The 13,510-nt window shown below is 51.9% G+C and overlaps 1 protein-coding gene across 1 annotated transcript in view; it reads right to left on the bottom strand.

Annotated features, from left to right (window-relative positions):
• LOC105517738 (anthrax toxin receptor-like) overlaps positions 1-12,099 on the bottom strand; it is a 42,425-nt gene extending 30,326 nt beyond the window's left edge. Inside the window, exons 1-10 of the mRNA XM_011950397.1 lie at positions 12,070-12,099; positions 11,595-11,765; positions 6,984-7,055; positions 5,397-5,468; positions 3,216-3,297; positions 3,052-3,085; positions 1,971-2,047; positions 1,825-1,893; positions 1,387-1,467; positions 1,236-1,296 (exon numbers count right to left, since the gene is read on the bottom strand). Coding sequence (XP_011805787.1) covers positions 1,236-1,296; positions 1,387-1,467; positions 1,825-1,893; positions 1,971-2,047; positions 3,052-3,085; positions 3,216-3,297; positions 5,397-5,468; positions 6,984-7,055; positions 11,595-11,728 — 682 coding nt within the window. The 5' untranslated portion in view covers positions 11,729-11,765; positions 12,070-12,099. The remainder of the gene's footprint in view (positions 1-1,235; positions 1,297-1,386; positions 1,468-1,824; positions 1,894-1,970; positions 2,048-3,051; positions 3,086-3,215; positions 3,298-5,396; positions 5,469-6,983; positions 7,056-11,594; positions 11,766-12,069) is intronic.
• Between the last annotated feature and the right edge of the window lie 1,411 nt (positions 12,100-13,510).

Below are 13,510 nucleotides of genomic sequence, written 5' to 3'. Positions count from 1 at the left end.
TTTTTTTGAGGCGGAGTCTCGCTCTGTCGCCCAGGCTGGAGTGCAGTGGCTGGATCTCAGCTCACTGCAAGCTCCGCCTCCCGGGTTTACGCCATTCTCCGCCTCAGCCTCCCGAGTAGCTGGGATTACAGGCGCCCGCCACCGCGCCCGGCTAGTTTTTTGTATTTTTTAAGTAGAGACGGGGTTTCACCGTGTTCGCCAGGATGGTTTCGATCTCCTGACTTCGTGATCCGCCCGTCTCGGCCTCCCAAAGTGCTGGGATTACAGGCTTGAGCCACCGCGCCCGGCCTCTTTTCTTGCTTTAAACTTATTGTTGTGAGGTAACAGCACACTAATTGTACATAGGTACTCACACTCCCACCCCCGCATATTCCCTCCACACCAACAGACACTCACATTCACACCCATATGGGCTATACATCCACACCCACCCACCCATGCACACTGCACCACAAACACACTCAACCCACCCCGTACCACACACATCACACCACACACCCAAAGCACACACACCCACACACCACACACATAAATAGCACACACACACCAAAAATACCAAAGACACATCACACATCCCATACATACACCACACACATCGGCAACACACTCCCAACTCCCCATACGACACAAACACACACTGGACTCCACATACCTACATACCGGATAGCCTTCCCACACACCAGCAGCCTTCCACACACCAGGCAACCTTCCCACACACTCCCACACGACCCCCACTCATGCCACACACACACACTGCACATATACCACACACACACGTACATATGCCCCCTACATATACACTCACACCCCCACATACATATTACACAGCACCTCAGCTCCCACACAACATACACCCCACAATACAACACACACAGATGCATCACTCATGCATACCCCACACACCACACTCACAGCACATCTACACACCCCGCACAATCACACACATTTCCACAGCACATAGACCACGTATTACCCTCTCCCGCAGACTTCACACACATCAAGCCTCCCACAGCACACCTCCCACACTACACACACTGCACCCACACGAACTACACACACCCCACACACACCAAACACACACACACCACATACATACACCACACTCACACTCCCCACACACATCCTCCCCCATATACATCCTCCCCCACACATACCAAGCAAATGCACACACTCCATACACGATTGCACTCATGCACACCACCCTGTGGCTACCGCGGGGCCTCCGCAGCTCTCACCTCCTACACACACAGTGGGAGGCTCCACCGATGTCACGTCAAGACAGACCTTTGACGTGAGCTGGAACACAGGAGGGGTGGGGCGGGGCAGGGAGAGTGAGCTTCCGGCCACAGGAGCCAGGCCCCCAGCCCCTCACCTCCGCCCACTCACAGCATCAATGGTGTTTCTCATAGCCTTGAAGCCATTCTCCACTGCAAACACGTGGTCCGGGCTGTCTGCAATTGCTGTTATCTACGGAGAGCAGAGCTGGCTTGGATCCCCGCCAGGAGAGGATGCAGCAGACTCCAGGCCCAGGGGACAGTGTCTTGCCCCCATGCTTTGGGGGCAGCAGAATGTCAGGCTCTGAATGTTGCAGCCTTCTCCAGCCAGCAGCCCACTCGTGGGGAGTGGGGAGCTCTTCCACCCTCCCCTCTGGCGTGGTGGGATTTGTACAACACGCTGTCAATCACTTCTGCAGTGGCCATGGGTTGGCCCATCTCACTTGGGGCAGCTTAGACAACCATCCTCGGGGTGGCCCTGGGAAAGCCACCTGGGACGCCTTTCCCCATTAGGCTCGAAAGTGGTGCCTGGTCACCTGTTTGGAATTACCTGGTCCAGCTTATAATCAGCCACACCCACGGTGTAAACGTTGGCCCCCAGTTTCCGAGCCTTTTGAGCCTAAGGGAAAGAAGGCATTGAGTATTAGTCATCAAAATTCATGGAGCAAAATGCTGGTAAGTATGAACTGGACTCACTTCTCTGAGAGTGTCCTGAAATGCATGTGCCACCAGTTCTCCATCAGTCATAGCAATAATCATGCTGGGAACCTTGTCTGTAGAAGAAGCAAAGAGTGGCCTGCTCAGCAAAGGCACCAGGAGTGACCTCCAGAAGCTCCGGAACCTCTGCAAGTGGCTGGGCCCACAGCACTGCCCACTCCAGGGCATGGCCAGGTGCCCCCACCTCATCTTCCAGAGGAGAGGTTGCCAAGACCCAAGCACCTGCCACCCAGAGACCCCCTAGAGTAAGGGAGGTCTCAGCCCAGCACCCATTTTACAGAGGAAGGGCTGAAAGGAGCACAGTCTTTCCCACCAGGCTGCCTGAACCCTCACCCACTAGCAGCCTGCACCACCTCTGCCTGAAAGCAGCTCTAGCCAGGACTCAACAATCACAGGCCTGTCCCATGGGCAGGAGGAGGAGCTGCTGGGCCCTCCTGTAACAGACAGGCCCAGGGAGGCTCCCAGGGGGCTGGGTCTTGCTATGAGCAGAGCCTGCAGGCAGCCCTGCCAGCATCTCTGGGCCCAGGAGTTCAGGACTCCAGGTCAGTGGCAGCTGGGCAGGGGACCCCACAGCCACCTCAGTGCCTTTCCTCACCAGCCCTGCCTTTTCCTGACAAGAGCTGCAGCAACACGGTAGGGACGGGAGTTGGGGGCCCTGGACAGCCTTCTGTACCACATGAGACAGGTCAGGGAATGCAAGTCACTCGGAGGGGAGACGTAGAAGGGAGGAGGAAGACTAAGGTGCATGCAAGGGGGCAAACCCCTTGGCTCTTCTCTTTTCCTTTTCACACAGCCCAGCCCAGCTGGAGGGCAAGCACCTCAGGGTTATGAGCACCAGGAGTACACATGCAGGATCCCACACAGTTCTCAGAACTCCATGGGGCAGGGGGTTACTATGCTCACTGCACCAGGGAGGGACCTGGAGCTCAGAGCAGCTGAGCAACTTGCTCCAAGAGGCAGGGCAGGGGTGGCCTTGCAGAATCTGCACACAGAGCTCTCTGAGGCTCTCGTCCAGCTCTGTTCCCCCTATGGGACCACCATGGGGATGGCAGGTGCTTACTTCCGGAGTTGAACGTTTCAATCTGTTGAATTGCCTGCAAGAAAATGAAGAAATATTGAGCCTGGAAAGTGAGATGATCCCACTGATGCTCTAAGATTTTGTAGGTTAGGGTTCGGGTTACAGTTAGGGTTAGAGTTATAGTTAGGAGATCAAGGGGTCTATACCTTTCTAAATCCTGCCTGCATGAATGTGTGTCCGTCAGGTACAATTTTCCGAAGCTGGTCAAGACCATTTTTTATTCTATTCCTGAAAAAATTTAAAAAGGTGGTTGACCGGGAAAGACACTGACTGTTAAAAATCAGCTCCCAAGCTCTCTGGGAGCCACTGTTCTTTGTGCAAGGCCTCCCGGATGAAGGAAGGGGCCAGGCAAGGGCTTTGTCCTGCTCATTCCTCATCGTGATTTTGACCAGAGGTTTCAAGCCCTTCTAAGCTCATCCCAGTTACAGAGAATGCAGGCCTGGGGAACTTCACCAGGGCCCTGCTTGGACCATCTCTGGTGACAGTGGGAACTTCCCATGGATGAGCAACTGTGAGTCAGGAACTGCACTGGGGCGGACATTCCTAACCCTAACCCTAACCCTAACCCTAACCCTGAACCGGGAATGGGCAACTGAGAGCCAGCCACTGACAATGGGATTGACATTCCTAATTCTAACTCTAACTCTAATCTTCACCCTAACCCTAACCCTGAACTGGGGATGGGCAACTGAGAGTCTGCCACTGACAATGGGGCTGACATTCCTAACTCCTCTAACTCTAACTCTAACTAACTCTAACTCTAACTCTAGCCCTAGCCCTAGCCCTAGCCCTACTCCTGAACCAGGGATGGGCAACTGAGAGTCAGCCACTGACAATGGGGTTGACATTCCTAACTCTAACTCTAATCCAAACCCTAACCCTAACAAGCACTCTCTTGTGTTGGGCACTCCATCCTTTGACAGGTAGGGCTGCATTTGGGAAAAGTCATCCTGCCAAACCCCCAGCCCTACACCCAGCCTTCACGGCCCCAGACCCCTGACCCTGACTCAGTTTCCTGCTCTATCTTTACCCTGACACAGGAAGTACCAAATCTGCTTAGTTAGACTGCCTGGCCTCCTTGACTTTCTGTGCCCCTGAAACAAAAAGACCAAAGGCTGGAGAGGCAGCCCCGACGGCTGTGCATGCAGGGGCCGAACACTATCTGCAGGCTGGCTGGGGGATGTGGCCTGTCAGCTGCTATTAAAACAGACAGAATGGGCTGGGGCAGCCAGGACTGGCTCTGGTGGCAGGACTGGGACGGGCCAGGGACTCAGGGTCAGGCTAATCCAATGTGACAAGCTAAGCCTGCACAGCAAGGCTGGGCAGAGCATGGACCCTGAAGGATGGCTTCCCACTGTGGGCAGAGCATCCCTGCCATGGCCGGAGCTCTAAGAGCCCTGCCCTGCCCAGCCCAGGAGGAGAGGAGGCCAGGCCCATCCATACCCAGAAGAGGCGACGGCCTGGCCTTTCTCTGGCCATGCCCAAACCCCACTCCCTGTCTGGGTCACTCACCACAGTCCTCCCCCATAGACTTGCTTTTTACCACCTCACACCCACTCCAGTCTGATAAACCCACAGCGCAGGACACACAAACTCAAGCTCCCCTACCCTGTATTTCCTCAAAGCTGCAAGTGAGGCCCAGTCCCCCATCCAGTCCTCAGTGTCCTCACCTCTCTTCTGCGCTTCACCTCCTCTGGGCCCAGTTCCAGGCATGTGCATTGGAAGGGCCCTCACCTCCCACCAAACAGGAACTCTGCAGTGCTCCCTGCTGGGCCTGGGTTCCAGCCGCCTGAGCTTGTTCCTCCTGCCTCCCTCCACTTTCCCAGCTTGCCCTGGATCTCAGAACCCCACCCAGGGACTCCCCAGTCTGGGCCTGCCAGCATCCCTGCACTAAAGCCCCACGACTCCCACCACCAGCTCTGACCCTGTCTCCCTCCCACACTGGCCAGGGCAGGGGGAACAGGCGCAGAGCAGCCGCCCGCACAGGTGTGTGTTCACAAGACACCCCCCCACCGCCAGCCCCTGCACCCCGGGAATCCTCACAGCCACCTTTCAGGGAAGGAGACAGGGCAGAGAGAGGGCAGGGAAGCGTGAAGTGGGGGAGGCTGAGAACTGGAGCACAGGGGCCTGCGGGTAACCTTGCAGCCATGGGTAGGAGGGTGCAGGGGAGCCGGGGCTAAGGTCAGGTGGGTACTGTGAGTTGCCCTGACCGGCCTGCCCTGGGTGCTGTCAGGCTCCCAACCAAGGTCTCCGGGAGCCCCTCAGCTCCCTGGAGCTCCCTCTGGCCAAGCTCACCAGACCCCTTGGGGGATCCAAGCAGCACTCACTTGTCTGAGGTGAGTGGCAAGACAGTCTGGCCGTCTGTGGAGTAGGTGATGAAGCACATCCGAATATGTGAGCTGTGAAGGAATCATGTGCTGGTGAGAAGCCAGAGGCACCAGCTCAGAAGCCAGGGTGGTGAGGCCAATTCTGCACCTCCCGCCCCAACTCTTCCGCTTTGGAGTCCCTTGCTGGACACAAGGAGGTGAGATAAATGTAGTGAAGGACTCTGAGGCCTGTGGAGACAAGGGCTCCATAGAAGAGAGAGTCAGGATGGCAACTCACTGCATCTTCACAATCCTAACACCCCAAAGACACTTGCACACACACATGCACACACACACATGCACACACAGGTGCACACACATGCACACACACATGCACATACAGGCACACACACAGACACACAGGCACACACATGCACACAGGCGCACACACGTGCACACACACATGCACATACAGGCACACACACCACACACACACATACACCCATACACACACGTATACACACACGCACACACTTACACACACATGCACCCACACACATGCACACACACATGCACACACTCACATGAACACACACATACAAGGCACCCACACACGGGCACATGCACACACACACAGACACATATACCTTATAATGAACAGGCAGGGAGATGCACACACAGCCCTCCCAGCTGGCCTCCCTTCTACTGGAAAATTCTTTGCCTCTTCACCCCATTCCCTCCTCCCCATCCTCTCCCTCATTTCTCCTTCATCTCAGAGGAGTGAGTCTCTATTGGCAGCCATGCACACAGCCTCCCTTTCCTCTCCCTGACCCTCCTTCCTGCCGGCTGACCTTCAGTAGCCCTCAGTGACAGTGCTGTCATATGTCCCCAGCAGAGCTCCTAACGGCTCCTGCCCTATTGCCCACTCATTTTACCCACAGTCATCAGACTTTTCTTCCTTAAGTGCCATCTTGATCATGCCACTCCTCTGCTCAAGAGCCTTCTCTGGCTCTCCATGGCTCACAGCAGGAAATCTCAGCTCCTTGGCCTGGCACAATGAGCCCCTGTGGCTTTAGCCTCAAGCTGACCTGCCCAGTCCTCTTTCAGCCCTCCCTGAGCTAACCTCATTCCCAGCCAAGCAAGACCACTCACTCCACCACAGGTCCCCTGTCTTTTCCATCCTACAAGACCCAGTTCAAAGACCCACATCCTTGGAAATCACCGTTGACTGTCCTTAGGAGTTCCTGCTTTTTTCTTCAACCTTCCAGGTGAGTTCTTTGTCCCCTACTTGAGCCCTCAGCACTGTGTAACCTGGGGTTCCAGGACTGAGTCACTGGTTTCCCTGCCTATTGTCCCTTCCCAGCATGTGATGTCCCCAAGGGCAAACTGCCTCTCCTGCAATATGCCCGGGCCAGCCAAGGCTGCTGAGACCTGATGGAACCAGTGAGCGCTGGCCTCATTCCTGCTTCAGAATGCCACCTTGTGCTCTGTGTCCCCCACCGAGGGACTCCCACACCCACCCTATATGATGGGATGTGCCCTCTGCCTGCCTTCCAGAGGAAAAGCTCTCTGCAGCTCAGGGGAGGCTGCCATGTGGGAGATCTGTACCTTTGGAACCTCGCCACTGTTTCCTCCACCCACATATAAAGGTCAATCCAGTTGTTGTTCACGCTGCCAGACCTAAAACAAAAGGACACAGGAGACATGGGTCAGGGAGATGAGTGCATCTGTCAGGTGGGCAAGTGTCTGCCCCGCCCCCAGCCTCCCAGCAGGCTCTTAACAAGCTCGCCTGACTCCAGCACAGCTGAGGCTGGGGTACACACCCCAGTGGCCACTGGATCATCCGAGGTCATGAGTTTCACCAGTTGAGTGGTCAGCATAAGGTGACCACCCAGCCCCATCTGCCTGGGACTGAGAAGCTTCCTGGGATGTGGGGCTTTTGCTGGCCATCCAGGTGGCTGATCAGGTTAAGTGGGGCACTGTGTAGAGTGGAAATGGGAGAGAATGTATTGGTTGGAAAAGCCCCCAATGAACAATCCAAATATGGAAAATCAACCAAAAAAGTTTCGTATACGATAGCATCAAACAGAACAAAATACTTAAGAATAAATTTAAACAAGGAAGCAAAAGAAATGTATACCGAAAACTGTAAAACATTGCTGAAAGAATTTAAAGACACAATAAATGGATAGATATTGCATGCTTATGAATCAGAAGGCACAATAATAATATTGTTAAGATAATGTAATCTGTATCAAAATCTCTACAGCATTTTTTTGCAGAAATAAAAAAATTTGCACTAAATTACATATGGAATTTCAAGGGACATTAGTCATATAACAAAAAAAATCTGAAAAAGAGGAGCAAAATTGAGGATACACATTTCCTGATTTCAGAATTCATTACAAAGCTACAGTAATCAAACTGTTACAGCACTGACATAAGGACTGACATGTAGAGCAATGAACAGAATAGAGAGCTCAGATATAACTTGTCATGTCTGTGGTCAAATGATTTCCAACCAGTGTGCTAAGAACACTCAATGTGGGAAAGAACAGTAGTTTCAAAAAATGGTGCAGGGACAACTGGATGTCTACATGCAAAAGAATGAAGTTGGACCCTTCTATAAACCATTACAGAAATTAATTCAAAATGAGTCAAAGACCTAAATGTAAACGCTAAAACTTTTAAACTCTTAGTAGAAAACATAACTTTTATGACATTAGATTTGGGGATTTTTTTGGATATGGCACCAAAAACACAGGCAACAAAATTAAAAATAGAAAAGTTGAGACTGTATCCAGATTAAAAATTTTGTGCACCAAAGACGCTACCAAGGGAGTGAAAAGATAACCTGCAGAATGGAAGGAAATATTTGCAACTCATATACCTGATAAGGGATTAATATCCAGAATATACAAAGAACTCCTACAACAACGAAAAAGAAACAACAAAAAAATGCAACAACAAAAAAATGGGCAAAGAATTTGAATAGACATTTCCTCAAAGAAGATATGCAGATGGCCAATAAGCACATGAAAAGATGCTCCACACCACTAGTCACTAGGGAAATGCCAATGAAAGCGGCGAGGAGATACAACTTCACACCCATTGGGTGGCTATTATCAAAAACCAAAAAATAACAAACGTTAGACTTTTGTTGGTGGGAAAGAAAAATGGTGCAATCCCTGTGGGAAATAGCTTGGCATTTCCTCAGAAAGCTAAACATAGGATCACCATAGGATCCATCAATTCCACGCCCAGGTATATACCAAAAAGAAGTGAGAGCAGGAACTCAAACAGATACGGGTACACCGGTGTTCATAGCAGCATTATTCACAATAGCCAAATGGCAGAGGCAACCCAAGTGTCCATCAACAGATGAAAAGATAAACAGGCCGGGCGTGGTGGCTCATGTTTGTAATCCCAGTGCCTGGGAAGGCCGAGGTGGGGGGGATCATGAGGTCAGGAGTTCAAGACCAGCCTGTCTAATATGGTGAAATCCTGTCTCTACTAAAAACTACAAAAATTAGCCTGGCCTGGTGGCACGCCTCTGTAGTCCCAGCTACTCAGGAGGCTGAGGCACGGAGAATCGCTTGAAACCGGGAGGCAGAGGTTGCAGTGAGACAAGATCTCACCACTGAACTCCAGTCTGGCGGCAGAATGAGACTACAACTCAAAAAAAAAAAGATAAACAAAATGTGGTACATATATATACAGACAAATATTATTCAGCCATAAAAGGGATGAAATTCTGATGGATGCTACAACATGGAATAACCTTGAAAACATTATGTTAAGTGAAAAAGGACAGAAAAGGCCAAATATTATATGCTTGTATGATTATACTGTGTGACTCCACTTCCATGAGGTACCTACAATAGGCAAACTCATAGATAGAGAAAATACACTAAAGGTCACTAGGGCTTGGGGAAAGGAAGGAATGGGGAGTTATTGTTAAATGGGAATAGACGTGTTTGGGGTTTTGGTGTGGATGGGGTTTGAGACAGGGTCTCACTCTGTCACCCAGGCTGGAGTGCAGTGGTGTGATCTTGACACACTGCAGTCTTGACCTCCCAGGCTCAAGCAATCCTCCTGCCTCAGCTCAGCCTGAGTAGCTGGGAGTAGAGGCACACATCACCATGCCTGGCTAATTTTTATATGTTTTGTATAGACAGGATTTTGCATGTTTCACAGGCTGGTCTTGAACTCCTAGACTCAAGCAATCCTCTCACCTTGACTCCCAAATTGCTGGGATTACAGGAGTGAGCTACTGCTCCCGGCTGAGAATAGAGTTTCAATAAGCAATGATGAAACATTTCTGGAGATGGATGGTGGTGGCTGCACAATGCTGTGAAAGTACTTAATGCCGCTGAATTGCACACTTAAAAATGGTAAATTTTTGTTATGTATGTTTTCCCACAATTAAAAAATTACTCAAAAAAATACAATGGGTCACTCCCACTTAGAGGCCTAAAAGGTCACCTGGCCAAGAATAGAAGCACATGGGAGGCTGATTCATTTTCTTCCAGTTCAATCCAATGAATGAACCAATGAATAATGAGTCTCATGAATAGGCTGGACATGAACGACCAAAGAGTCTCCCTGCAGGCAGTAGATGTTGTTCTGCCAGGAGGACTACTGCAAGATTCTCAGGGTCCTGCCCAGCTGCATGGTCTTTGGATGGGCTTTGGAGTCACACAATCCAGAGTTTCAATTCAGCGCCGTGGATGTCTATCTGGAGGCTGTGGTGGGACATTTCCTGGCCATGGCCTGCCTCATTGCCTCCTCCTTACAATGGGGCAATACCCTTTACCCCTAGCCTTGTTACGAAGATTCATTAAGATTGCTTTTGTCTGCTGCCTTTACATCCATTCTAGGCACTCCCTCTGCATTCTCTGTCATCCAGTCTGTCTGGGATTGCATCAGGGCCTCTGCATTTCCTATGAGTTTCCAGCCTGTGACTCTGCCTTTCCTGGCAGGTCCCTTCATCCCCATCCTCTGTCATTGCCTCTGACCTGCAAATTCTCCCTTCATCCTCATCACACTTGGCAAGGTGAAAATGAAGATACCCTTTTTACAGATGGGAGACACGAAGGCACAGAATGACGAAGCAACTCGCCCAAGACTATGTGGCCAGTGAGTGGAGTCTGCCTGTCTCCAGAACTGAGTTGCTCCTTCCCCAAGAGTAGCAGAGCAGTTACAAACCATAGGAATTGGTGGGCTGGGGTGCACGTCCCCTAAGCATCAGTATCCGGGGGAATGAAAACATTCAGAGGAACTTCAACCTGCGATGCTGGAAAGAGTGCAGCACAGGAAGCCGGAGTCTTGTCACACCAGCTGTCTCTGGATGCTTCCCCAACCTCCAGGAGCCGCCCTTGTCCAGGAACCAGATAGAAAACTACCTGCACTACTCACAGCCCAGGATTGTGGTGAGGTGCCAGGAGTGCAGGGAAAGGGTTTTGGAGACCAGAAAGTGCTTGGTCTCCTAAAGACTGCACTACTGCTCTACTGAATAAGCACAGAGAGTATTCCCACCTAGCAGGAGGAGTGGGAAAGGGAACCAAGGCAATCTCTCCAAAGCTGAATATTGCCTCTCTCCTTCCTGGTGAGCCAGAAGGTGCCTAATACACAGCCCAGTTTCCCCAGGGCCACCCTGAAACAGACCCAACTGTTGCTGAAAGTGCAGGAACTATCACGTGGCTCTCCAAGTTGTAGAAGAAGCACTTAGAAGCAGCCAACCAAAGGCCTTCTCTAAGCAGTGACATTAGAATGACCAACACAGGCAACAAAGCAATCTCTCCGGGGCCCAGTAAAATAGAAGTTATTTGCGTGAAAAACAAACAAGCAAAACAACACAAAAACCCCAAACATCCACAGTGCGCTTCTGAGAACTGCTGAGAAGCAGGTCCGAGCAATCAGCTGTTGCAGCAGCCTGAGGATGAGGATGCTGACCCAGTTGATTGGGGGATAGGGGATCGTCCAGAACCCCTTTGGTGGCTTTTTTCCTCATCCGGGAGATGAAGCACCAACGAAAAGACAGCCATGGCATTCTTTGTGCCTCAGAAAATCAGGAGGCCCAGGTCTGGTCTGACCAAAGGGCTGGCCCTGCTTCTGTGACGGAAGCTTGCATCTCTTTGAGTGGCGTCCTGTCCCTAGTGAAAAAGATGTGGTGGCTCCTGAAGGTGACCCAGGGCCAGAGCTGGAAGGGACACTCACTTGTCCAAGATGAAGTAGAGGTCAAATGAGCCCTGGCATCTGTGACCTGTTTGCCCCTGGCGCAAGTGCTGCCTCCATCCTGGGCCATGGCGGTGGTGGGCCCTCCTGGAGCCCAAGGCCAGGCGTTGAAACATTCTCCAGCCAGGTCCATGGTACCGAAGGCTTCCTGCTCTAAAAAGCGGTGGAGGAAGCAACAGCAGGAAGAGCAGGAAGCAGGGCCCCCAGCGGCCATGGCTCCTCATTATCTGGCCGTCCCTGTGACCCCACCTCACTCTTGGGTGCCTGTGCCAGGGCCCAGATAGGCTGAGCACAGGCCACCTCTGGCCACCTTCTCTGGCGCCTCCCCTTATGCCCAAGGGCCACACCCCTCCTCCTGCCCTTTCACCAGTACACACTGCGGCCCTCCACCAGGTACCTCCCCAGATCGCAGGGACTAGGGTCAGCAGCTGGCTCTGGGAGACTTGCCTCCAGCTACCTGCCTGGCCCTTCCCCCACCCTGGGGACAGAATTCCTTTATGGTTGACAGGAAGGTTGACATGGTGACTTTGTGACCTGCAGCTCTTCCCAATATCCTGCATATTGACAACACCAGAGGGGAGGCACAAGACCTTTGGGGCGGCTACAAGAGGAAGCCTCCATTTCCCTTATAACAGCCCTCACAGTGTCCCTTAAAACCACTAGACCCTGCCATTTGTTCACTAGAAGAGTTAGCCCAGGTGACAGGTGAGGACATTGCTGTGGGTGAGGAGGTCAAGGACTGGGAGGCCAGAGTGTTGGCAATGGGAGGTTATTTGTATGACACTTAAGTCCCCCAGGAGATGGCAGATCTGGAAGAAGATGGAAACTGCAGTGTTGCCAGAGTCCTTGTGAATGAAGGACATTCCAGTTCTCTACTGCTATGTAACAGACCACCTACATTTAGAGACACAGAACAGGCGCATTTTATTACGCTCACAGGTTCTGATGATCAGGCACTCAGGGCAGAGTAGGGAGGGCTTCCTCATGTCTGGGGCCCCAGATGGGAAGGCTTGAGCAGCCCGACGTGACTTGAAGGATTGGGCACTGGAATTATCCGGAGGCTGCTCCACTCACAAGTGTGGCTCCTGGGCAGGAGGGCTCAAAACCTGGGCTCAGCTGGGACTGTGAATGGAGACCCTGCATGTAACCTCCCCGTGTCACCTGGGCTTCCTCCCAGCATGGCAGCTTCAGGGTGCTTGGGCTTTTACAGGTGGCCCAAAGTTCCAAGAGTGTTTTCAGCGAGCATGGCAGAAATTGGAGAACTTGTTATGACATCACTTTGGAAGTCACACAGTGTCACTTCCACTGTACTCTATTGGTCCAAGCAGTCACAGCTGCCAAGAGTCAATGGGAGGAACACTGGCCCCCTCTCTAGGGCAGGAGTGTGGACGGGTTCACATCCCAGTGTCAAAACTGCAGTAGGGGCTGGGCGTGGTTGCTCACACCTGTAATCCCAGCACTTTGGGAGGCCAAGGCAGGCAGATCACCTGAGGTCGGGCGTTCACGACCAGCCTGGCCAATATGGGGAAACCCTGTCTCTACTGAAAATACAAAAAATTAGCCAGGCGTGGTGGTGCGTGCCTGTAATCCCAGCTACTAGGGAGGCTGAGGCAGGAGAATCGCTTCAACCCGGGAGGCGGAGGTTGCGGTGAGCCAAGATCACGCCATTGCACTGCAGCCTGGGCAACAAGAGCAAAACTCTGTCTCAAAAAACAAAAAAACACAAAACAAACCAACAGAAAAACAAAAAACTGTACGACCAACGCTTTGAGTGTGTGGAAAAACGTGGGCACTGATGAATGAGATTCAAACAGGACTCAGAAAAGTTAGACTGTGACTGTTAGAAACACCTTAATTGGCTGGGCGCGGTGGCTCAAACCTGTAATCCCAGCACTTTG

This window comes from Colobus angolensis, unplaced genomic scaffold, assembly GCF_000951035.1.
Source record: "Colobus angolensis palliatus isolate OR3802 unplaced genomic scaffold, Cang.pa_1.0 Scaffold306, whole genome shotgun sequence".
Classification (NCBI taxonomy): Eukaryota; Metazoa; Chordata; class Mammalia; order Primates; family Cercopithecidae; genus Colobus; species Colobus angolensis.
The sequence above is the reverse complement of the archived record's forward strand: the minus strand, read 5'-3'. Positions and strand labels throughout refer to the sequence as shown.